General features: G+C 40.6%; 1 protein-coding gene across 2 annotated transcripts in view; it reads right to left on the reverse strand.

The window, feature by feature from the left end:
* Positions 1 to 7,624: 7,624 nt before the first annotated feature.
* Positions 7,625 to 23,887, reverse strand: part of ESF1 (ESF1 nucleolar pre-rRNA processing protein homolog) — a 44,733-nt gene continuing 28,470 nt past the window's right edge. For both annotated transcript variants that reach the window (XM_080931115.1, XM_080931116.1), the window contains exons 10-14: positions 22,786 to 22,907; positions 16,383 to 16,470; positions 12,410 to 12,483; positions 11,039 to 11,185; positions 7,625 to 8,603 (exon numbers count right to left, since the gene is read on the reverse strand). In XM_080931115.1, the coding sequence (XP_080787241.1) occupies positions 8,310 to 8,603; positions 11,039 to 11,185; positions 12,410 to 12,483; positions 16,383 to 16,470; positions 22,786 to 22,907 (725 nt within the window). In that variant the 3' untranslated portion in view covers positions 7,625 to 8,309. The remainder of the gene's footprint in view (positions 8,604 to 11,038; positions 11,186 to 12,409; positions 12,484 to 16,382; positions 16,471 to 22,785; positions 22,908 to 23,887) is intronic.

A 23,887-nucleotide genomic window follows, 5' to 3' on the forward strand; every position in this document is an offset into this window, starting at 1 on the left:
AGATAATACTTCTCATTCTATGGGTTGACAACTTCCAGCTATGAGCTTTGACCTAAACATCCTAGTAGAAGTCCACACTATAAGAGATAAGTTTTGCTTCCTAAAGTGAGATCTAATGCTAAGTCAAACAACAAATGAGATATTGGAACCAGGAACCAAGACCTAAACTTTTTAAGCAGAGCAAGTATACCTAATTGGATAGCTCATAACATGAAAGTTTTATATATGTATTTGTTTGTTTGTTTGTTTTGTTTTGTGGTTTTGAGACAGGATCCACTAGCAACCCTGGCTGTCCTAGAAACCACTAGTAGACCAGGTTAACCTGTAACTCATGGAGATACACTTGCCCCTGCCTCCCAAGTGATAGAATCACAGGTATGCCACATTCAGCGCTGTCGTTACAAAGTGGTTTTCTTCTTTAGTTTTGTATTTTATGTGTATGGGTGTTTGCCAGCCTGTATGTCTATGTGCCATGCACCTGCAGTGCCTACAGAAGGCAGAAGAGGGCACCAGATCCTCCTGGAACTGGAGTTACCCTGTGACGCAGTGCTGATGACAAAGTCCTAAACGAAGGACTCTGGCTGGGTAACAGAAGAGTTATTACTGGGCAAACAAAAGCCTAAGGCGGGTTTCAATTTAGCAGAAGAACAGATCTTGTAAGAGCCGGTTTCTGTTTACCAGGAACATCCCTTAACCCTCACTCAAAGGCCTACCTAGGGCAAGGCCATTCAGTCGTGTGTCAGTCCAAACAACCTGTATTGGCTCAGAGAACATGGCCTTTTCATTTTGATTTTACAGGGGATCACAGTTGCGTCTTTGAACTTTGGAGTTTGAAACATTGATGAGACTATTACAGACTATGGGGACTTTTGAAGTGGGACTAAATGCAGTTTGTATTATAACGTAGATAGAAACCTATGGGAACAGGAAGTGGAATGCAGTAGTTTGAATAAAAATGGCTCCAGAGGCTCAGGGACTGGCACTATTGGGAGGTGTGGGCTTGTTGGAGGCAGTGTGTCACTGGGGTTGGGCTTTTGAGGGCTCATAAGCTCAGGCCAGAACGAATGTTCCTGCTTCTCTTCCTGCAGATCCAGATGCAGAACTCCCAGCTGTCTCTCCAGCACCATGCTTCCCACCACGATGGCAATGGATTAAGCCTCTGAACCTTAAGACAGCCCTTACATGTTTTTCTTTGTAAGACTTGTCATGGTCACGGTGTCTCTTCACGGCCACAGAACCCCAAGACAGAGCTTATGGGAGCCACTCTCATTCAGGACACACTGGCCTCACTCTTGCTTCAGTTTATGTTTGTTTGTTGAGACAGGGTCTCACGCAGCCCATGCTAAGTTGGAACTCACTGTGTAGCCAGAGATGGCTTCAAACTCCTGACTCTACAACTGCTTCCACTTTCTGAGTGTTGGCAATTAGAGACATGTATGCCCCAGAGTCTGAATCTCTCTCTCTCTCCTTTCCTCTACCCTGATCCCTCTCAAATTGCACCTGTTAGACTGGGCATGGTGGTGAATGCCTTTAATCTTAGCACGTTGGAGACAGAGACAGACAGTTAAACACAGTTATATTCATTTTTATTTTTAATGTGCCTGAGCGTCCAAGCACATGTGTGGAGGTTGGAGGATGACTTGTCAGGATCAGCTTTCTGCTTCTATCATTTGGTACTCAGGGACTTCCATGAGCCATCACATTGCCTGTCTTGTTTTTCTTTGATGCTTGATTTCTAAGTGTTTATTGAGAGCAGCAGTTAGGTTCACAGGATGGCTTCCAAGTCCCTATGTGACTATTCCTAGCTTTCCTTTGTTATCGCAAAATTTTAGATATCATCAGTTTAAAGGGAGAAAGACTTTACTTTCAGCTCATGGTTTCAAAAGTATGGCCTATGGTCACTAGGTCACCTGACCTTTGTAAGGGTTTGTATATGCTTGGCCCAGGGAGTGGCACTATTAGTAGAAGGTGTGGTCCTGTTGGAGTAGGTGTGTCACTGTGGGTGTGGGTTTTAAGACCCTCATCCTAGCTGCCTGGAAGCTGAAGCCGTATTCTGCTAGCAGCCTTCAGAGGAAGATGTAGAACTCTCGGCTTCTGCACCATGCCTGTCTGGATGCTGCCACACTACTGCCTTGAAGATACTGGACTTGAACCTCTGAACCTGGAAACCACCCCCAACTAAATGTCGTTTTTTATAAAAGTTGCCTTGGTCACAGTGTCTGTTCACAGCAGTAAAACCCTAACCAAGATAACCTTGGATTCCCCTTCTTTTATTTTTTTTTAGACAGATTCTCTTGTAGCTCAGGTTGGCCTTGAATTTGCTAACTTGTTGAGGCTAACTTTAAACTGCTGATCTCCTTGCCTCTGCCTGCAAGTACTGAGACTTTAGATCTGCACTACCTCTGCCTCTGATCTTGGGTTTTCAGCCTCCATATCTATGATTAACATACTCTCCCCTCTTTCTTATTACATAACAATAGGAAGTTGATGGATATTGTTGGTTTGTTTAATGTGCTGCATTCTTAAGGCAAAGGATAGGTTCATTGGCATACAAAGAAATCTGGAGTACATTTCCTGTGTGGTCTCTGATACTTTGAGTTTTTCAGTAGGCCCCTACAATTGTTATAGAATGTAAAGGCTAGGTTATCCATTCAAATGGAGTAACTTATAGATTCATTAATTATTTTCAGAGTTTATACTTGATCAGTGAGTTGCTGCTGGAATAAGCCCATCTTTACCAGACAGTCACACATGGCTGTGGTCGTAGATATTCATGGGGGCTGGAGCAGGAAAATAGTTTGGGACCAAGAATTCAATACCAGCCTAAGTAACACAGAGACTGTCTTAAATCACACGAAATAAAACTTAAAAGTCACTTATAAAAAAGTATCTTTCCTTCTTAATTTGATAATTTTCCCCAAATTTTAATGTATTATTTTTAAAGACAAGGTCTCACTCTGTAACCAAGGAACTCATGGCAATCCTCCTGCCTGAGCCTTCTGAGATCTGAGATTATAGGTATGAGTCACCACAGCCCTCAGATGAACTCTTTGCAGTATGGTAAATTACATTCTTTCATACTGGCCCAAGAGAGAAAAGATACTGATAATTAAGTTCAGATTTTTTTCCTTAAGAAAAATATGACATCTATTCAAGACAAAAATACATACAGTAGAGGGGAAATTTTTACTCTCAACTTCTAAAGTTAATGAAAGCACTTCATATGCCCCAAGCAGGCACTGGTCCCAGCTCTCCCAGCACACACTTCCCAGCTCGTCTGTTTGCTTAGGCGCTGTCACACCATGTAGAGATTTTTGTCTCCACAGCTTGGCAAATTCGGGGTAATGTAGAACCCACACATAAGACTCAACACAGGCTCTCACACGCTTCTTCATTTTCCAATATGCCTGAGTCTGGCGGCTGTTCCTTCATAAATGTTTGGAGGAAGGCGATGATGTGAACCTGGACATACAGAAAACAGTTTGGAAGCAGAATGCCAGGCACACAAGCCTAGCAGAGCCCCGTCTCCTTTCTAGGGGGGTTTGTTTCACTTCTGCTGAGTCGAGTCCACACCCAGAAATCTGGAAACCTCACAGTTCCTAAGCATACTATTCCAGAAACTACAAGTTGCAGACAGTTTGGCCACCATGTAATAGAAAAGGAGAAATGGGGCTGGAGCTGTGTGTAGCTCAGTAAGTCTGCCCATTCAAGAAGCCTAGAGTCTATTAGCTCTACGTGCCCTGGGGTTACACAGGTAATTCCAGGAGTTGGGAGGTAGAGGTAGGAGGCTCAAAGTCCTGCAACCTGGACTATGTGAAACCCTGTCTCAAAAAGGGGTGGTGGCAGCAATATGATTTATGTTGGGGTTCAGGAATCAACACAGAACTCAGACTCCAGTCTCAGTTAAGAAAGAATAGTATATTGAACACCCCCCCCCACATACTCCCACACACACAAGACATATCAGGGTTACAGCGTAGACTTGGGAGCTGAGACTGGACCTCGAATATTTCTCAGGGCCACTTTATAAAGGGGAAATCCACAACGAGTTTATATACAGATAGGTAGGGGTCTCGGTCCTGACTTAAGCTATTTGAGTCTAGATGAAACAGTTTTAATTGACCTTTATGCTGATTGCTCCTTAAGTGGTCGTGGAATGTCTTAAGGTTAACAAATCTGGGAGATACAGAGCTTAACGGGCTCAGCATGGCCCTTCTCTGAGTCGGGTTATTTTTTGCATTAATGACTGGCAAGCATGGAACAAAATGGTTACAGTCCCTAAAGGTTCTAACGCCACTGTGCTGTCTTTGTGTTGAATGGGCTGAAGATGAAAGAGCAAGCAATCATCACCGAGAAACATGAAGATATTTGGTTGTTATGTGTTTGTTTGTTTTAGACAGTCTCAGGGGATAGTCCCAGTTGGCCTGTAACTCACTGGCCTCAGACTCAGAGGTCTGCTTGATACTGCCTCCCGAGAGCCGAAAGGTGTGTGCCACTATTCCCGGCTTATTAGATTTCTTTTACAATGTTAAACTTGGAAAAGTGCTCAGCTGTGAAGGTTTTGGACTGAGAGTCATTGGATGAAATGGTGGCTATACTCTCCCTGCAACACCTTCCACATTTCCAGCTGCTTCTACTTTGATATTTTCTTACCCTTAGACCACAGAAAAGCACTTTTGTCTGAGGATCCAAGATGGCTGTAGATGGTCCTGGAGCAGCGGGGATCTGTTACCACCAAAAGCAAGGCAGTTCCAGGGTCTGAGCTGCCTTTGGTGGATACGTGGGGGCTATACAGGACTGGCCCCACCCCTCACCCGAGCATTGTGTGAGAGCTTGACCCCACTGGCTTCAGTATTGGGAGAGTGCCCCGCACACATGGACCTGCCAGTGATGAGGATACCAGTGGGGGAAAGCTGACCCGGACACTCATCTCCAGTGAGGTGATGTGGATGAGGGAGGAGGTACCAATCCACTGTCTCCTTGCCACTCAACATATGCAGCAGGTAGAAGAGAGACCTTGTTCTTAGGGTCAGGGGGACAGAAGAGCTGGCCCTGTCCCTCACCATCTGCAGTGCGTGGTAGAATGGGCCATACACCATGCCTGGGCAGCCCAGAAGAACAGACCCTGGACGTGGGGGTTGCAGGTGAGCCAGCCCTGAGGACGTCAACATTAGCGAGTTGGCTCTGCCTCTTGTCTGCTCTGCAGTGGCATCAGGAGAGATCCCCTCCTCTGCCATAAGAGTGGGAAAACTGGCCATGTTCCTCACCAACTGCAACACTTGGGAGAGCACACCCTGTACCTTACCTGGGCAGTAGGCAGGTGGCTCTAGTTGTGGGGGGTTAGCTGGGGAGCTTGCTGGCGAGCCAGCTCTGAGGGCAAGAATGGGAGAGCTGGCAGGCTGACAAGCTCAGATATCTCTCAGGCCCAGATCTGGGGCTTTGAATTGGCCCATCCCACCATCTGTGATGGTTTGCATATGCTCAGCCCAGACAGTGGAATTTGATGGTTTGTATAGATGCTTGACTCATGGAGTGGCACTATTAGAACTGAACCTCTGAACCTGTAAACCCTAATTAAATGTTGTCCTTATAAGACTTGACTTGGTCATGGTGTCTCTTCACAGCAGTAAAACCCTAAGATACCATCGATGAACTACTGAAATGCATGAAGGGGCTGGTCCTACAGATCTAAAACTACAGGATCTCCACGACACAGGGCAACAATAGGATATCTGAGACAAGTCCCAGTGAGTCTCTCCAGTATTTATAGAGTATCAGAAGCTAGAGGGTTCACCTCCTACTAAACCAACAAGTCATTGCAATGAACATTTGCAAGCAAAACAGTGGACAAAAGGGAATATACTGTAGGGCACAGTGTGACACATTACAGCTTCCACAAGATTTTTGTTTTCTCTGTTGGGGAGGAGGTAGCAAGGGTGGAGGGCAGGTAGGAGAGGGGATAAGCAGGACTGGGTGCCTGATGTGAAATTCACAAAGAATCAAAAAATTTAAAAAAAAAGGTGACTTTGAAATCTAAGGAGTAACTTACAGACAAAGGGTTCTAAAAGAAAACAAGCATAAATAAAAAACTAGTGGGGACTTAAGGAAGAAACTGGTGGGTTCTCCTGACCCTACCTAGACTCGAGGATGTGACAACTCAGATGATACCTAGACACCTTACATGGGGACCAACTGAATGAATGGACTACTTCCCCATGTTTTCCCCAGTGTTTGCCACCAGCCCACCAAAAAGAACCCAGACTTGTAGCTGCCTAATAGTTCATGTCCTGGAACTCACTCATGCTAGTCAGGAGCTCTGCTTTCTATGAATCTACAATGTCTAACTCAACCTGTGTTACTTATTTAGCTTTGGGTTTTGGCTTTTTGAGACAGGGTTTCTCACTGTAAACAGTCTTGACTATCCTGGACTCTGTAGACCAGGCTGGCTTCAAAGAGCTGCCTGCCTCTGCCTCCTGAGTGCTGGGATAAATGTACCACAATGCTCTGCTCACTCTATTCTGTGAGTTTCATCCTTTGAATTCACCAGATGAGAACTTGGAAGCCACTGACTTAGTCTAAGTTTTATGTGGCCTTGAGTGGCTGGCTGCTGAGCCCCCAAGTTAAAGCTCACCTGAGAAAGTTCCTCTGAAGAAAAGGCATCTTACTTTTCCTACATCAAGTCCACTGAAGAGTGGTTCTGGCCTGTAACCTCAGACCTCAAAGAAGCAGAGGAAGATGTGAGCTTGAAGATGAGGATTACATCCCTATCTCAAAAACTAGCAGTTGGGCCTAGTACACATGGGCTGGGTTTTATTTCTAGTACTCAAAAGAAATTAAACCAATTAAATCTCACCCCTACTTGATCTAAATTAAAGCTAAGAAAAGTTTCCTTAAAAGAATCAAATAAGAACTATCTAAAGACAATCCTCACAAACACCCATTGACTTCATTCTCACTGATTGGTCCACATTGGGAAGTTCACAGATGTATGTCAGGAGCACCATTTGGATGGACGGTCTAACAAGAGTGCTCTATGACAAAGACAATCCTGCTTGGAGCCTTCTATTTTTCTCCATTAGAGAGCAATTTAAGAGGTGCCATTTTTTTTCCTTCCAGAAACTGTTTAAACTGTTATGATTTTATTTGCACCGAGCTTTGAATCTTTAAAAACATGCTTTCTTGGTAAACTTTGTTTTTTGTAGAAAAGATGGCAATGTTACCCAAACCTAGAGGATTTGCATCTCCTTTTAGAGGGGCTGTGTCTAATCGCTACGTCCACTTTGCCTTTTACTTTTACTTATATGTAGCAATCCAGTTTTCCTGTGTGAGTGGTCAGTTAATAGTTAAAGATTTAGAACAGGTAGAACCAGTCCTTTAATTTAAAAAAGAATTGGGGTTTCCTTAAATTTATAGCAGCCTAACCACCCCTCGGAAACACTCTAACAACCTAAAGGGCAGAGGACTTTTTGTACAAACAGGAAGAAGCTGCAGATTCCATAAACTTTTCAAATCCAATGTCCGTGTAAGAACACACCCACCTTTCCACAGAACTCTTCTTACAGAGTTTTTAGAGTAGGTGGCTTTAAATGCATGCAGTGACACAAACCAGTGCTATACAAATGACTGAAACCATCTCACACTTTTATAAATTGGTTCTACAAGCAGATTACTAAGCACAGAAAAACATTCACAGCTTCCATCCTTCACACCAGAAAAATAAATTATTTTACTCGCTTCTCAGATCTGCCTTCAGAGATTAAAGTACTACATATACATATTTTCAATTTTACACAGAAGAACTGACACTGTTTTACATAGACTGTAAATAGTATCTTAGGAAGCTAAATTAGAGTAACTGTAGGAAATGAACTTCATACAATATAAAATTCTTATGGCAAATCTGTAACAATAGTGTAAAACATGAAGTATTTACATTAGGTAAACAGTTACCTAAGGGGAACAGTTTTTCTCAATTTGATTCTAATCTTTTCTTTGTGACTGTTTTGCCTGCAATCATGTTTTGCACACACTATGGGCAAGCCGTGCCCATGGAGGCCAGGACAGGGCTCTGGGTCTCTCAAAACTGGAATTAATATGGTTGTGACTTACACGTGGGTGCTGGGAACCAAACTCAGATGCTCTGCAAAAGCACCATTATTCCTTAGCGTTGAGTCATCTCTCCAGCCTCAATGAAGAACGACTTTACAATGGTCAGAAAAGGGTACTTTTCTTATTCTAGAGAGGTGGCTTTATTCCCACTGTCCTTTATGCTGTTTCTGTGTGCTTGAGGAGATAGCACATGTACGCAGTTATTTAATCTTCTGTTTTTTTCTGGCTTGGAACTGCTCTGTTTTGTTTTTCACAGATTTAATCAGCATGGACAAGGCGGGATCCATGTGTTGCTTCTGTGCTGGCTTTCCCGTGTCCTGCTGTGCTCTCTCTACTGCTTGAATACGTAGTTCTTCTTTCCGTTCTCGATGTCGCGCTTTCTCCTCCAGAATTTTTTCCATAGCTTTGGTTTTCTTGAAGTTAGGATCAGAGGGATCCAAATTGAACAAGTGGGAAGTGTACATTGCCTGAAACCGTGCATCACTGACATTTACCTGAAAATTCAAAGAGAATAAACACGTAAACAAACACAGAGAGCTGCTGCACCCTGTGCATTGAGGTATTAGAACCAACGTCTGTCTTTTTAGTCTAGGCTGAACTAGAACTTGCTGCTTTTGATCATGGGATCCTCCTGGCCTTGGTCTCCTGAGAACTGGGATTACAGGCATGTGCCACCATATCCAGGGCAGACTCAATTCTTTTAATAACAGTTTGTAGGGTATGCTGTTCTCTTTCTCTAAATTAATCTATTTGACTAGTGGCCCATATGTATTCAGTGGCCTATAACTTGGATAATTGCTTTGACTGACTAGAGAAGTGGTTTCCAAGGCAGGGCTTCCTGTTCTTTGCTCAGCATAGGACCAACTTCTAACTTATCACAGACAAGTCAACTAGGACACTGTCTAATTGCCCAGAGTTTAAGCAATAACTACAATCTCGTGTCAGAAAAGTAGCTACTAGCTAGGCCTGGTAGCGCAGAGCAGTAACTGCAGGTACTTTGAAGGCTGACTCAGGAATTCAGATTCAAGGTCACCTTGGGCAGCTTAGCCAAACCTGTTTCAAAATATAATGCAAAATGTTAGCTGCAGATGTTGCTCAATGGAAGAGGGTTTGCCTAAGCCAGTGTGATGTTCTAGGTCAATCAACCCAGGACCACAGCGAAAAAACAATAAAACAAAGAAATTCACCCTTGAGCCCAGATTTGGTAAGGTACAAACCCCAGATTTATCTTCTATGTTTCCACAAGAAGTACTATGGTCGTACCTTGAAAAGTGTACTCTCAATCCAGACAGGCTTAGGAGTGAATGATAAAGAGAGACCTGAGTCTACTTAGTTACAGCGACATTGACAGACACCGTACCAAAAACAACAAAGGAACTCTGATGAAAATTCAGTGTGTGTTCACGTGTGTGTGTGTATGTGTGCATGTGTGTGTGTGTGTAGGTGCCTGAGGGTGAGGTCGGCTGTCGACCTTTTATGCTCTCTACCTTAGTTTTTGAGACAGTTTCCCTTCTTGAAGTGAGAGCTCATCAACTGTGTAGGCTGGCTGTCAGCTGTCAGCAGGCCCTGACCCTTTACTCACCACGGCTCTGGGACTACAGACATCTGCTGCTGCTCCTGGCTTTTACGTGAGCACTGGGATCCGAACTCAGGTCTCGGGACTGTGCAGCAAGTTCTTTACCCACTGAGCCATTGCCAGCCCTCACGCAAAAACTTAAAAGAGCTCATAATAGAAAATTATTCTTTGCTTTTTTCATGAGAATAATTTACTACAAACTTCATGGGAATACAAACACATCTGAAAAGGTGGAGCAGTAATGGTCTTGCAATCCTTCTACATGCTACAAACAATTTTATGTCCTCTGTCCACTTTGACCCAATTCAAACTCACCCATCTTTTTTCTTTTTCTTCCAAATTCACTAGTGGGAACTATCACGTAATTCCTAGTGGATACTTTAAGGTTTTCTGTTGAGGGCTTGGACTCAAGCATACGGCCATGAGGACCACACACCGAGCATATGAAGGACACTGATGAGTGACAGCAACAATATACACAGAAATTAAAAAGCACGGTGCACCAAGTTGGCTACTGTACACAGCGGCTGTGAGGCCTGTCATGTGACCTCTCCAAGCTCAGCTGACTCTCACAGCATGAGCTTCCCTGGTTCTGGCTTTCACACTTAAAGGCTAGAGGTATTGGTTGTAGCATGGCTACCAACTTTCAGGTAACCATCTCATTTAGTGCTCAACCAGAGAACAGTGGTGTGATCCCTCTGGGATGAACTGTTAGATCGACAGTCAGTCACTGCCACCTTTACAGTCCTTGATAAGAGCTTTTTGAGGGTAACTTCATGCCGAATTTCTATCTCCAGAGTGACTTTAGATTTAACTCCACCTTCAAGAAGCTAATAAGGAACCTAGCATAACTATCCTCTGAGAGGCTCCACCCAGCAGCTGACAAACAGATGGGGAGACCCACAGCCAAACACTGCATGGGGCTCGGGGAGTCTTATGGAAGAGCTGGGCAAGGACTGCAGGACCCAAGGAGGACAGGAATTCCACAGGAAAACCAATAGAGTCAATTAACTTGGACCCTTGGGGCTCTCAGAGACTAAACCACCAATCAAAGAACATATATGGGCTGGACATATGTAGCAGATGTGCATCTTGGTCTTTATGTGGGTCCCCCAACATCAGGAGCTGTGACTGTCCGTAAGCTATTGCCTGCCTGTGGATCCTATTCCTGTAACTGGGCTGCCTTTTCTGGTCTCATTGGGAGAGGATGCTCCTAGCCCTGCAGAGACTTGATGCACCAGGGTGGGGATACCCAGGGGAGAGACCGTGTGAAGGGGGGAGCAAGATGTAAAATGAATTAATAAGTAAATTAATGGAAAAAAAGACACTATAATAACTTGTGCTGCTAGTTACCTCGAAGTCATCCTCAAGTAACTCCTTCTTTTTCATGAGCTGTTTCTTCTTCTTTTTGCTCAGATTCTGGTGCTCTACAATCTTGTCATAATTGAAGTGTTTCTTGCTGTCCTCTTCCTCATCCATTACAAGTAAAGCCATCTCAGCCTATGGAGAAGAAAACAAAAACTACGAATGTACAGCTGAGTTTTGCCCAGTTGCTGCTCTGAGACTTGCTTATACTCAGTGAGTGGAGCTTAGGAAGAGGCCCAAGACACACAGCTCAGGTTCATTCCAGGCTATGATGTGAGAACTAGCTACAGGGGAGGAGGGAAGACATAGCTTTTATTCAAAAGACAGGCTTCCACTCCTGTAGAGTAACCTGATTATCAGGCAGAAGGAATGAGAGCCCAGGTCTGTCAAATACATTTCATCTTCACCTTGTTCTTTTAAAGTAATAACATGAAATTTACTTTGTGATACAAATTACAGTTTCCAGATGTGTACTTTAGCAATTAGGAAAATTCTTTTACTCTTTTTTCCCTTGCTTCTTTCAAAGCTAATGCTCTTTCATGAGGCAGTCTCTGCATTTGCTTCTGAGGCTAACCATTCTGTTTCCACTGACCAGGAGACACCTAAGAGTCAGCTAAACAACCACCAGCACTAGAGACAGCACACACGCTGCGGAGCCTCCACATCTCCCTGTGTTACACACAGGAGGCTTTATTCCTCCATTCCTCTCCTTCCATCCCCGACACTCACAAGGGGCTTCCTTATTGAGCCAAGTTCCACAAGCAGATCTTTAAGTAGCTTTATGAGCACTACTTATATGTAATGGATGGAATATAGAAAAATGCATTAAGCTCAACAGTTTAGATGGCCAGTCAAGGCTCACTCCCAGAGTCACATGGGAGCTGCTGACCCCACAGAAGTACATGTACGTTGAAGTTTTGGAATCACTCAGTTATGCATAAATATGCATAATTTCTAATGAAGACTTAACATTTGTACATTAAACTTACAATCACTAATAAAAGAGAAATTATCATTTGACAAGCTATATAATAGAAACAAGTACTGGGCAGATTAAAACAGAATCAAAGGATATAAAAATACTATTAGGTTTTAGTATGTCTCGGTCACATCATGGATGTGAATGAGAACGTCTCTTAGTCATAAAAGTGTATACTCTTAAGTTCATATTAGCTACAGAAATAATTTTATTAATGGCAATATTTAAAAATTATGTAGCTAAAATATTTATCTTATAATGTATTTCAAAATCCACTTGAAAAACCAGTTTTAAAATTAGAGACAATGAGAACTCATGTGAACCACATCATTTTTGCACATTTCAATCATCAATTAACACCCAGCAACAACCATGGCTACCTTTTGTTTTTCTAGTTCAGTTTCTTCCTCTGAAGATGCGCTGTCTTTTGCAGATTTCATTGTTTTCTTTATACCTGGTACAGCAAACCAACACAGGAAGGTTAAAAGACAGGCTCAACAGTGAAAATTTGTTTATACTGTGAATAAAACAGAAAATATCTAGAAGTGATCTTAACAAATGTCAGAACTAGAAGAAGGAAAGACAAACACAGAAAGAAGGCTGTGGTCTAAGCAGAATGTACACGCCTTCTGGAAGGCAACTACGTGTTAAAAAAAGAAGGCACTTTTGTTGGTTTGGTGGCACATTTCTGTAACTCTAGCATTTGAATTTCAGAGGAAGAAGGGTTTGAGTCCTAAGTATGACACATAGTGAGACCATCTCAAAACCGTAGCAAAACCAGTAATGAACAACATGGCTTAGTCCTTTTGCAAAGAAGAAAAAAGCCTCCAAAACCCTAAAAAAAACCCCACATGCTATTCAAAAGCATAAATAATTTGCCTCATCTTAGAAAAAAAGAATTGAGTTATGTTCTTATCTGTAAAACAAGTGCTCTAAAAAATTTTTTTTGGTGGGTGTACATGTACCACATCATGTGTGAAGGTCAAAGAACAAATTGTAAAAAAAAAAAAAAAAAAAAAAAAAAAAGGAGAAATTGTGGAACTAGCTCTTCCCTTCCATGTGGGCCTTAGCAGGGGTCAAACTCAGGTCTTTAGTGTGACAGTGAGCACATTTACCCTCTGAGCTATATCTTGCACATATATGTGTGTACTTAGTGAATGCCTGGTACCCGGGCAGGCCAGAAGAGGGCATCAGATCCCTTGTCAGTTATAGCTGAGCTGCCATTTGTGTGTTAGGAACTGACACAGGATTCTTTGCAAGAAAAGTGAGTGAGCTTTTAGCCACAGAGCCATCTCCCCAGTTCCAAATAGAGAACTCAGTAACAGCAGCGACCTAGAACGCCTGTGTGGTTAATCTAGGGACTCCATGGGTGAGTGAGCTGTAAGAGTGTAGTTACTGCTTTGCTCATAGTGCTACAGATGCCGACAATTATTACCATGATTGCCTGATTATACATATTTGTCTTGTCTTATTCTTTCTCTGATGATCAATCACCTTCAATATATTCAACTGTAAAGTTATTTGAAAATGGATCTGAGGACAGGATGCAAAAACCACTTGTACACTGTAAAGCAGCACATAACCAGTATGCTGTGCACATGTAACGCAGATCTGAATGAGTCAGATGGGTACAATATAATTAACTTTCCTCGTGGTTTATAAAATCCTTAAAGATGGCAAAGCAGAGATATACCTACTTTTCAAATGACCTTCAATGGACCTTTTTCTGCAAAACTATGTTTCCTAGTTCTTATCAGGTGTTTTTCAATGTGTTTTCTCTGCAGGAATCAGCACTATGCTAAAAGATGTACCAGATCATGCCGCTTTCTTGCTTTAGGGCTTATCATAGTCAACAATAAACTCCCAACTTTCTGTCACTTCCCATTAGACCCATTGGAGCTCCACACAGAACTCCCTCTCTGGCCATGCCCAGCCATATGATGTTTTCAATTCACCCAACACTGCACACAATGTTCTTTCTCACACATCCTTCTCCTCCCTGTGCAGTGCCCTTCCCCTAGCACTATATGCTCAAAGTCTCAGCTCAAATATCACTGCCTCAAGGGAGTCTTCTTTGCCTATCCTACTTATGGGACATACCCACTTATCTCTCTTTTCTTAGTTATATTCTCTGTACTAATCTGTTTCTTTTAAAACATGTCATACTTATACAACCTGGTTTCTATTTGCAGTACATCATTTCTAAAACCAGCATTCACGAGAGTCTGTCTTGTAGGCTACACAGCACTTATCACAACACACACCAACAACTTTTAAACCACATTGAAACAATTTTTAAGCACTAAGAAACACATTGAAAGCAAACAAATTCTACCTATACTGTTTTCCCAGAATGTTTGATACTAACATGGGAGAAAGCTCATATTAAATTTAAATGTGCTGTCTTTAAGAAATTGGCTATAGGGCTGGAGAGATGGCTCAGTGGTTAAGAGCACTGACTGCTTTTCCAGAGGTCCTGAGTTCAGTTCCCAGCAACCACATGGTGTCTCATAACCAACTGTAATGGGATCTGATGCCCTCTTTTGCTGTGTCTGAAGACAGCAATAGTGTACTCACATATATAAAATAAACAATTAAAACAAACAAACAAACAAAAAACCCAAAGAAACCAGCTACTTCATGCTACTGAACCATTTAGGTTATTCTTTGAATCCTGCCCAATGTTCTGCAATCTGACCAGATTACACATGTTAAACGAAGCACTTTGGACACAGAACAAGGAAACTTTAATGCTCACATCTCTCCATTATAAACTTTTTTTTAGTCAGAGGATAAGGCTAAAATCCATCTTCTGTAAGAAATGACCACACAGGAATGATAAAAAGCAGAATATGCTAGGTTTCCATTTCCCTTGCCAATTCCTAAGAATCTCATATCCCATAATAGACTTTATTCAATTTAACCTCCTTTTCATCAATAAAATGTCAGTGCTAAGACTATAGCACTAACATTATAACACAGAGCTATAACAACCAGGACATAATTTTAAGCAATTCTGCCTTATCCTGTTGAGAACTGATCTGGCCGACTGGTGGGGGGAAAGCAGGGAAACTTCATAAAATACTTCTCTGCACAATGCCTGCGTGGAGCTGCTCAAAGAGCAGCCTGTGGAAGCTCACGTGTGTGACATAAAGATGAGGGAAGACAAAACACACAAGAGAGACACAAAGATTTCCAGCACTTTCTGCAGTGACTTGACCAAGCACATTCATAGACATCCAAAGGTAAGAATGAAAGCATCTGAAAGCACAAGAGGTGTAAACACACGGAGCCAAGACTCCTTGGATACAGGAAGTAAGACATCTTAGTTGAAGAAAAAGGGAGCTGTGAGAAAAGCTAATTTTTTTATTCCATAAAAGGATAAATGCAAAAAGGAATTAAATATTAAGCATAGGTACTCACTATATCTGAACAGAAAAGGTTAGTATACTGTAATTCCATGTACACACTTAAAAAGTATATGTGTGCCATGACAAACCCATTGCACTCTTAATTCTTCACTGCCTTTGCAGAGATCTGAAGTACAAGTATTATAATGTGGAGACTACTCCTCGTCCTAAATGACGTCGTTTTTCTAGAGTCTGTCTACTAGCTCTAAGGATAATTTCCAGAAAAGAGACCCCAGTAAACTATAACAGTTTATAAAGAGTCTCCTAATGAGGGAGCTGTAGAGATGGCTCAGCAGTCAAGAGTGTATGTAGGGGACCAAGGTTAGGTTCCTAACACCTACATGGCAGCCACAACCATCTGTAACTAGTTCCAGGTGCTGTGGCATCCTCCTCAGACACTGCATGTGGTGCACATACATGTAGGAAAAGCAGCCATACACAGCATAAAAATAAAGATATCTTTTCCAATCTTAAAAAACAAAACAACAACAACAACAACAACAACAACAACAACAAAAAACCAAACACACACATTTATCTATTTATTTTATGTATGTGAGTACACTGTCGCTGTCTTCAGACACACCAGAAGAGGGCATCGGAACACATTACAGATGGTTGTGAGCCACCATGTGGTTGCTGGGACTGAACTCAGGACCTCTGGAAGAACAGTCAATGAATGCTCTTAACCACTGAGCCATCTCTCCAGCCCTTAAAGTTTTTTTTTATAATGGCATTATTTTATATTTTCTATGTATAAGGGATATATTTACTCTTCTCAATGATTCATATGACTGAACTCTACAGGACAGATTTGGTTGTAAAACATTATCAGAGCTATCCAAATTCTAGAAAGTTTTAGATAATTGCTAGTCTGTATTATTTCAACTCATATCCTTTTCTGTGAATTCTAACAGAAAATTACAAATACAGGGTGGCTTACCTATTTTTTTAACTTCTTCAGCAAAGTAGGGATCATTTAAATCAACATCAGAAGGAAGCTCATCTTCACTGGCTTCTTCAGCAAGAGCCTTAAGGTGAAAAACAGCAGTGATTAGCAATAGCTTAAGAGTCACACATGATAGGTTATTCCAAGTACTTAGAATAACCTATTTTCTGGTTAAGGAATATGCTTTCAATTACAAAATTTTAAAACATAAATTGATGCTCTGTTCCTATATTCTGTTTAAAAAATGGTCTTGGACTAGGGAGATGACTCCGAGGTTAGAAGCCATCACTACTTCATCATAAAGACCTGAGTTCTGATACCAGTACCCATTTCAGGCGGCTTACAACCAGCTGTAACTCCAGCTTAAGAGGGCCTATTTGTGCACCTGCATATATACACATATATATGCACATACACTCAAACCCAGAAGAATCTAAAACATCTGTCATTTTAACAAATATGCTTAGATCTTAGCTTGGTCTGCTGTGTTTACATCAGATACATAGCAGACAGAAGAAGCCCACACTTCTAGGTTTCATTGTACAAAAAATATAAAAGGTCACGACAGCACGTTCTTTCGAATCTTCCAGTCCTGTAGAAGTGCACTACAGTGAGTGTTGCCTAGATGAACTCTAGAACTCTGCTGGTTTGAATACGCTTGGCCTAGGAAGTGACACTACTAGGAGGTGTAGTCTTGTTTGAGGAAGTGTGTCACTTTGGGGGTGGGCTTTGAGACCCTCTTCCTAGCTGCCTGAGAGACAGCCCTCACCTGGGTACAGCTGAATCAAGATGTAAAACGCTTAGCTTCTTCAGCACGTTTGCCTGGATGCTTCCTGCCACGATGATAATGGACTGAACCTCTGACACTAAGCTATCCCTAATTAAATGCTGTCCTAATATAAGAGCTGCCTTGGTGTCTCTTATAAGGTCACAGAATGGAACAAACAAAACTAATTTAAAACCAACTAACCAACCCAACCAACCAACCAACCCAACCAACCAACCAACCAACCAACCAACCAAGAAGTTTAGAGACACAACCAAAATCAATAAACTAAAAAAGATGAAAATGTCTGCGTGGTACCCAAGAAAACACAACCCTAAGGCTGAAATGACATGACAAAAAGAATACAGGTTTTTAGAAAAAAGAAATACTGAAGAGACCTCAGGTTGAAATGAAGGTAGAACTGAAAAACTTAATGCAAACAGAAAACTCAGACAAAGTCTTTACAAGTAAAATTGATAGAATATAAGGTAGCCTATATTTTATAGTTTCTATATATCTATGCTACCTACATACCTATATATATATATATATATATATAGGTAAAAATTATATTTAGGTAAAGATACACACATATACAAACAAAAAGCCTCTGAACTACAAAACAAAACATAGGAAAAGAATGATGGAACTCATGAAATTCCAAGTCTTTGAATTTTAATCATAAATGATCCTAGTTCAATGGCACAAACAAGGTGTTCAAAGGAATCATAGAAGAAAACTTTCAAGCTAAGGAAAGATAGACCCAGATGGTCTAAGAAGCGTAGCTGTTAACATAAAATAGACGAGCACAAAGTAAAACTCCCCACATCATCATAGTTAAAACACAAACAAGAACAAAGTAGTGAAAGCTCCAAGAAGAAAATCATTAGTCACATAAAAGAAAAAGCCATCAGAATTACAGCTGACTTCCCAATGGAAACTCTGAAATCCAGAAGAGTACAAGTTTTACACAATTCTATCTAGACTACTGTACCCAGTAAAGCCATTTGCCATAGTTGAAGGAGAAAGAAAAACTTCCTATGATGCAAACAGGCTAAAAAATTTATGTCCAGAAAACCAAGCCTAAAGAGAATACTGGAAACAATACTTCTGTGTAAAAGCATTCACCTGTCAATAGAAAGCTGATTGGCCAATGAGCGGAAGCAGAATTAGAAGTGGACATCTGGCAGAGAGACAGGATTCTGGGAAGGTGTGGAGATTTGCCCTGAATACTGAAGGAGACAGTTGCACGAAACCAAGGAGACCCAACTAATGGTGGAACTTAAAATAAAATAAATAAGTTAGAAGCTAGTTGTGGAGCAAGCCCAAGCTTATTTATTCATAAATAATTAAGTCTTAGAGTTGTTATTTCTAGGAACAAAGAGGCTGGGTGGAAAAACTAATGGTTACAGCAAACCAAACTAAAACAACCAACCAACCAACCAACCACTACCAACACAAAAACAATAAAATGACTGCAATCATCACAGGCTTTCAATAATTTTAAATTTTAATAGCCTCAATTTTCAAATCGAAAGACAAAGGCTGGCTGAGTGACTTAAGATACAAGTCTATCTTTCTGTCATCTACAAGAAACTCAGTTTTAAAGATAAGCATCATCTTAAAGGGGGAAGGATGGAAAAAAGCATTCAAAGCAAAAGTAACAGGAAGCAAGCAGCGCTATCATCCTATTAGCTGACAACATAGACTTCAACTAATTAAAAGTGATAAAGGGCACTTCATTTTAATCAAGGGTATAGTTAAGCAAGAAGATATTCATTCTACTTAGCAGCCACAGAAGTATCTGTATAATAAACCATACCTTATAATAGTAAACAAATTCTTAACAAATTTAGAAAAAAATCAACTCTGTATATCCTATCTGTCCATATGAAATAAAAGCTAAAATCAATATCAAGAAAATCTCCAGTAAGTACAGAAACTTATGGAGATTAAAACCCTGTTACTGAAAAATGATGACACAAAGAAGAAACCAAAAAACAAAAAAACAACAACAACAAAAAAAAACAAAACAAAAACCAAACAAACAAAAAACAAAAAAACAAAAAACCAAAAACCTGGAACTACTCTGGGAGACATTAAAAGCAGCCCTACAAGAGAGATTTATAGCCCTGAGCACCTACATTACAAAACTATAAAAAGTACAAATAGATGACTTAATGATGCAACTAAAATTTTGGAAAAAGATAACAAATTCAGTAGATGGCAAGACACAATAAAATCAGAGCAGAAACCAGTGAAATGGAAGCAAAGAAAACAATACAAGATTCAACAAATCTAAGAGCTGGTTCTATGAGAAGATAAACAAGGTTGACAGACCCTTGGCCTAACTAACCAAAAGAACAAAATGGCCCAAATTAACAAAAACAAACAAACAAACAAACAAACAAACAAAAAACAGGGAAACATTACAACAGATAAAAGAAATTCCGAATATTATAAGGGAATAATTAAAACACCCATACACTATTATGTTGAAAAAAATCTAAAAGAAACAGATAAATTTCTAGAGTCATCCAAATTATCAAAGCTACAACAATCTAAACAGACCCATAACAAATGAGATTGAAAAAGTAATAAGGTTTCTGCTTAAAAAGAAAAAGCCCAGATGAATTCACACTTTCATAGATCTAAGTCAATCTTTAATTTTCTTAAGATTTTAAAGAATAATAGAAACAGAATACTCCAAAACTCCTACTGTGATGCATGCCAACACATGTCGGTATCACTCTAATCCCAATGTCAGGGAAAGACAACAGAAAAAAAAATCTAACCCCAAATGAAAATACATTTTAAAAAGTTCTCAATAAGGGCTGGAGAGATGACTCAGAGGTTGAGGGCCTTGGCTGCTCTTCCATAGGACCCAGATTCAAATCCTAGCACTCACATGGTAGCATGCAACTGTGTAATTCCAAGATCTGACACTTTTATACAGACATGCATGAGGCAAAACACCAATGCACATAAATGTAAATAAATAAATTACAAAAAATATCCTCAATAAATATGTATCAAAAAGATGACCCACTATGACTGTCTTAGGGTTTCTATTCAAGCATAAACATCATGATCAAGAAGCAAGTTGGGGAGGAAAGGATTTACTCAGGTTACACTTCCATATCGCTGTTCATCACCAAAGGAAGTCAGGACTGGAACTCAAGCAGGTCAGGAAGCAGGAGCTGATGCAGAGGCCATGGAGGGATGTTACTTACTGGCTTCCTTCCCCTGGCTTGCTCAGCCTGCTTTCTTATAGAACTCAGGTCTACCAGCCCAGGGATGGCATCACCCACAATGGGCTGGGTCCTCCCCCTTGATCACTAGTTGAGAAAATGCCTTACAGCTGGATCTCATGAAGGCATTTCCTCAGCTGAGGCTCCTTTTTCTGTGATAACTCCAGCTTGTGTCAAGTTGACACAAAACCAGCCAGTACAATGACCAAGTTGGCTTTATCCTAGAGATGCAAGGTTGGTGCAACATATGCAAGACAATAAATACAACAGATCACATAAGTAGAATTAACATGATCAGTAGATGCTAAAAAAAGCCTTTGACAAAAATCAAACATGTCATTATAATAAAAGTCCAATAAACAGTAGTTGTGGAAGGAATATATCTCAGTGTAATTAAGGCATATACGTGTCAAACTCACAGCCAACATCATCCTAAATGGAGAAATAAGGAACAAAACAGGACTGTCCATTGTCCCCACTCCTTTTCAATACAGCTCGATATACTAGATGAAGCAATAAGGCAAGAAAAGGAAATTAAAGAAATACAAATAAGAAAAGGAAAAGCCAAAATATCTGTATTTGTAGATGGCCTAATATGATATAAAAGAGATCTCAAAAATTCTAACAGAAAACATCTAAAAATGATTTTTAAAAATTCAGGAAAGTGACAGGAACCAGAATAAGCTTACATAAATCAACAGCTCTTCTATACACCAACAATAAAGACAGAGAAAGAGATCATGGACACACGCCTATTCACAACGGAAATGGCTAGAAAAATATAGGTAGTGTCCTACCTATGTAAGTGTATGTATGGGTAGAACTCCATTTCCTTAGAAATTAAGGCCAACAATTGACAAGTGGAACTTTATAAAACTGAAAAGCTTCTACACAGCTAAAGAAACAATCAACTGAGTAAAGAGGAAACCCACAGAGTGGGAGGCGTTTACAGGTATATACCTGACAGATGATTCATATTCAAAACAGTCAAAGAAGTAAAAGTAGCTAAGAAATCTTAAAAAACAACGAAATGAAACCAAGCAAACAAGAACCCAACAACAACAAAAAAACCAAAAACATCATCCTTAGAAATTAGGAAAATGTAAGTCAAAACAACCACCTTCCACCAGTCAGAATGACTAAGATCAACCAAACAACTAGGAAGTGTGGAAAAGAGAACCACCCTATTTCTCCTTTGGTTGGTGGGATTGCAATTTGGTGCAGTAACTTCAGAAATGAGTGTGGAGAATTCTCAAGAAGTCACATCCCTCTGCTACATGGCCCAGCTGTAGTACTGCATAGCATATGCCCCAAAGGACTGCATCCTACTCCACAGACACTTGCTCAGCAATGCCTGCTGCTACTCACTGACAGTAGCTAGGGAACGGAACCATTCTAAATGCTTTTCAACTGATGAAGAATAAAAATGTGGGGACATACACACTGTGCAATAGACCTTGAACTTTGCACATCAACAGATGAAACTAAAAACTATGATTATGAGTCTGAGGTAACCAGAAGACTGTCTTCTAGATAGTTCAGGGAAGCTTCACCATGAAATCTCATCAATATGGTGCCTGAACAACAAGAGACCACCATGTTGACATTCCAAAATAGATGGCTGAAATCCTATAAGGTACAATGTATAGATGAAGAGCTACAGGCAATAAACATTTCTCACAGAGGGAGAGTGAGTCTTTCCTAGGGATGAGCATGCCAAATGACTGTGTGTGTGTGTGTGTGTGTGTGTGTGTGTGTGTGTGTACACACAAGGAACAGCAAGTTGCATGTATGTATTATTTTCATATATATGTAAGAACAATAATAAATAAAAGGCCATGAATTTGAATGGGACAGGGATAACATTAAGGGGGAAGAGGAAAGGGGAAAATAGCAACTATACTTTAATTAAATAAGAAAACTCAAGACTTTGCCCAATTAAAAAGGAAAGGAACAACAACCAAAAGAGACTAGACTATGGTGACCCATGCCTTTAATCCCAACACTCAGGAAGCAGAGGCAGGTGGATCTTTGAGTCCCAGGCCAGCCTTGTCTACAGAGGGAGTTCCATGACAGCCAGGGCTACATAGAGAAACCCTGTCTCAAATCAACAAAAACAAGAAGCACCAGAAAAAAGTAAAAGTGTAAGGGAAGTCTAAAGCTTAGAGAATGCTAAAGTCTTAGAGTGACTTCTGTAGTAACTCCAAACAGATTCACGACTTTTACCCACAATATAAGCCTAAAAATTATTTCACGGTAGATGGGTGTGCTAGCTCACACAATTCCAGCCTTAGGAAGAGAAACTTGAGTTATAAGGTGAGAAGCACCTTCTTATACACAGCTAGTATTCAGTAAACACCCAGTCAATTAACATGGATACCTTCTGTTTCTTTTTCAGTCTTTTCTTCTCTTTCTTCTTCTCTAAAAATTGTTCCCAAGGGGTCAGTTTATCCTTTCCTTCCAACTTGTTTTTTACCATTTCTTCTGCACTCTCCTTAAGACCTAGGAAACAAACAAAATCCAAATAGTTTAGTTAAAAATGGTATATCTTTGACCAGCTGAAAGCTTATAAAAACAAAGAGAACAAACATAATTTATGTAAGTAGTAGGTATATACAACAGTGAATGCCTGCAATATCCCAAGACCACAAAATGACAGGTAAATTATCACAGGTAAATTTACTATGGTAACCTTTATTCTGAGAGAGAGAGAGAGAGAGAGAGAGAGAGAGAGAGAGAGAGAGAGAGAGAGAGAGAGAGACAGAGAGAGAGAAAGAGAGAGAGAGAGAGACAGAGAGAGAGAGAGAGAGAGAGAGAGAGAGAGAGAGAGAGAGAAACAGAGACAGAGAGCAGAGAGACTGAGTCTATATATAGTTCTGGCTCTCCTGAAAGTCACTGTGAATATCAGGTTGGCCTCAAACTCCCAGAAATCTGCCTGCCTTTGCCTCCTGAGTGCTAGAATGAAAGGCATATGAGTCCAGGTGCTCAGAATTATTTGATTTCCTTACTAGATAGAGGAGGACCCATGCTACTCTGAGTGGTATCACTCCCTGGACAGCTGGTCCTGAGATATATAAGAAAGCTAGCTAAAGTCTGGAAAGATAATCCATACTCTCAAGCTTCATTTTGACATATTGATTTGTTAGATGCCAAACCAGAAATACAATCGTGAATTCAAAAATGTTTTTGGGGTTGGTGAGATGGCCCAGCAGTTAAGAGCACTCTGGTTGCTCTTTCAGAGGGCCCGGGTTGGAGTCCCAGCATCTACACAGTGGCTCAAAACCACCTGTAACTCTAAGTCAGGGGCTTCAATACCCTTTTCTGTCCTTAAAAGTCAAATATGACCCAGTGTGTATATAAGCAGACAAAACACTCATACATATAAAATAAAATTAAAATAAATCATTAAGACACATTTTTATGAGAAAAAATTTTATAATGCATTCACATAGGAGAAGGCAGTAAGTTCTTTTATAAGTTGA

This window comes from Micromys minutus (genome assembly GCF_963924665.1).
Source record: "Micromys minutus genome assembly, chromosome: 17".
In the NCBI taxonomy this organism is placed as follows: domain Eukaryota; kingdom Metazoa; phylum Chordata; class Mammalia; order Rodentia; family Muridae; genus Micromys; species Micromys minutus.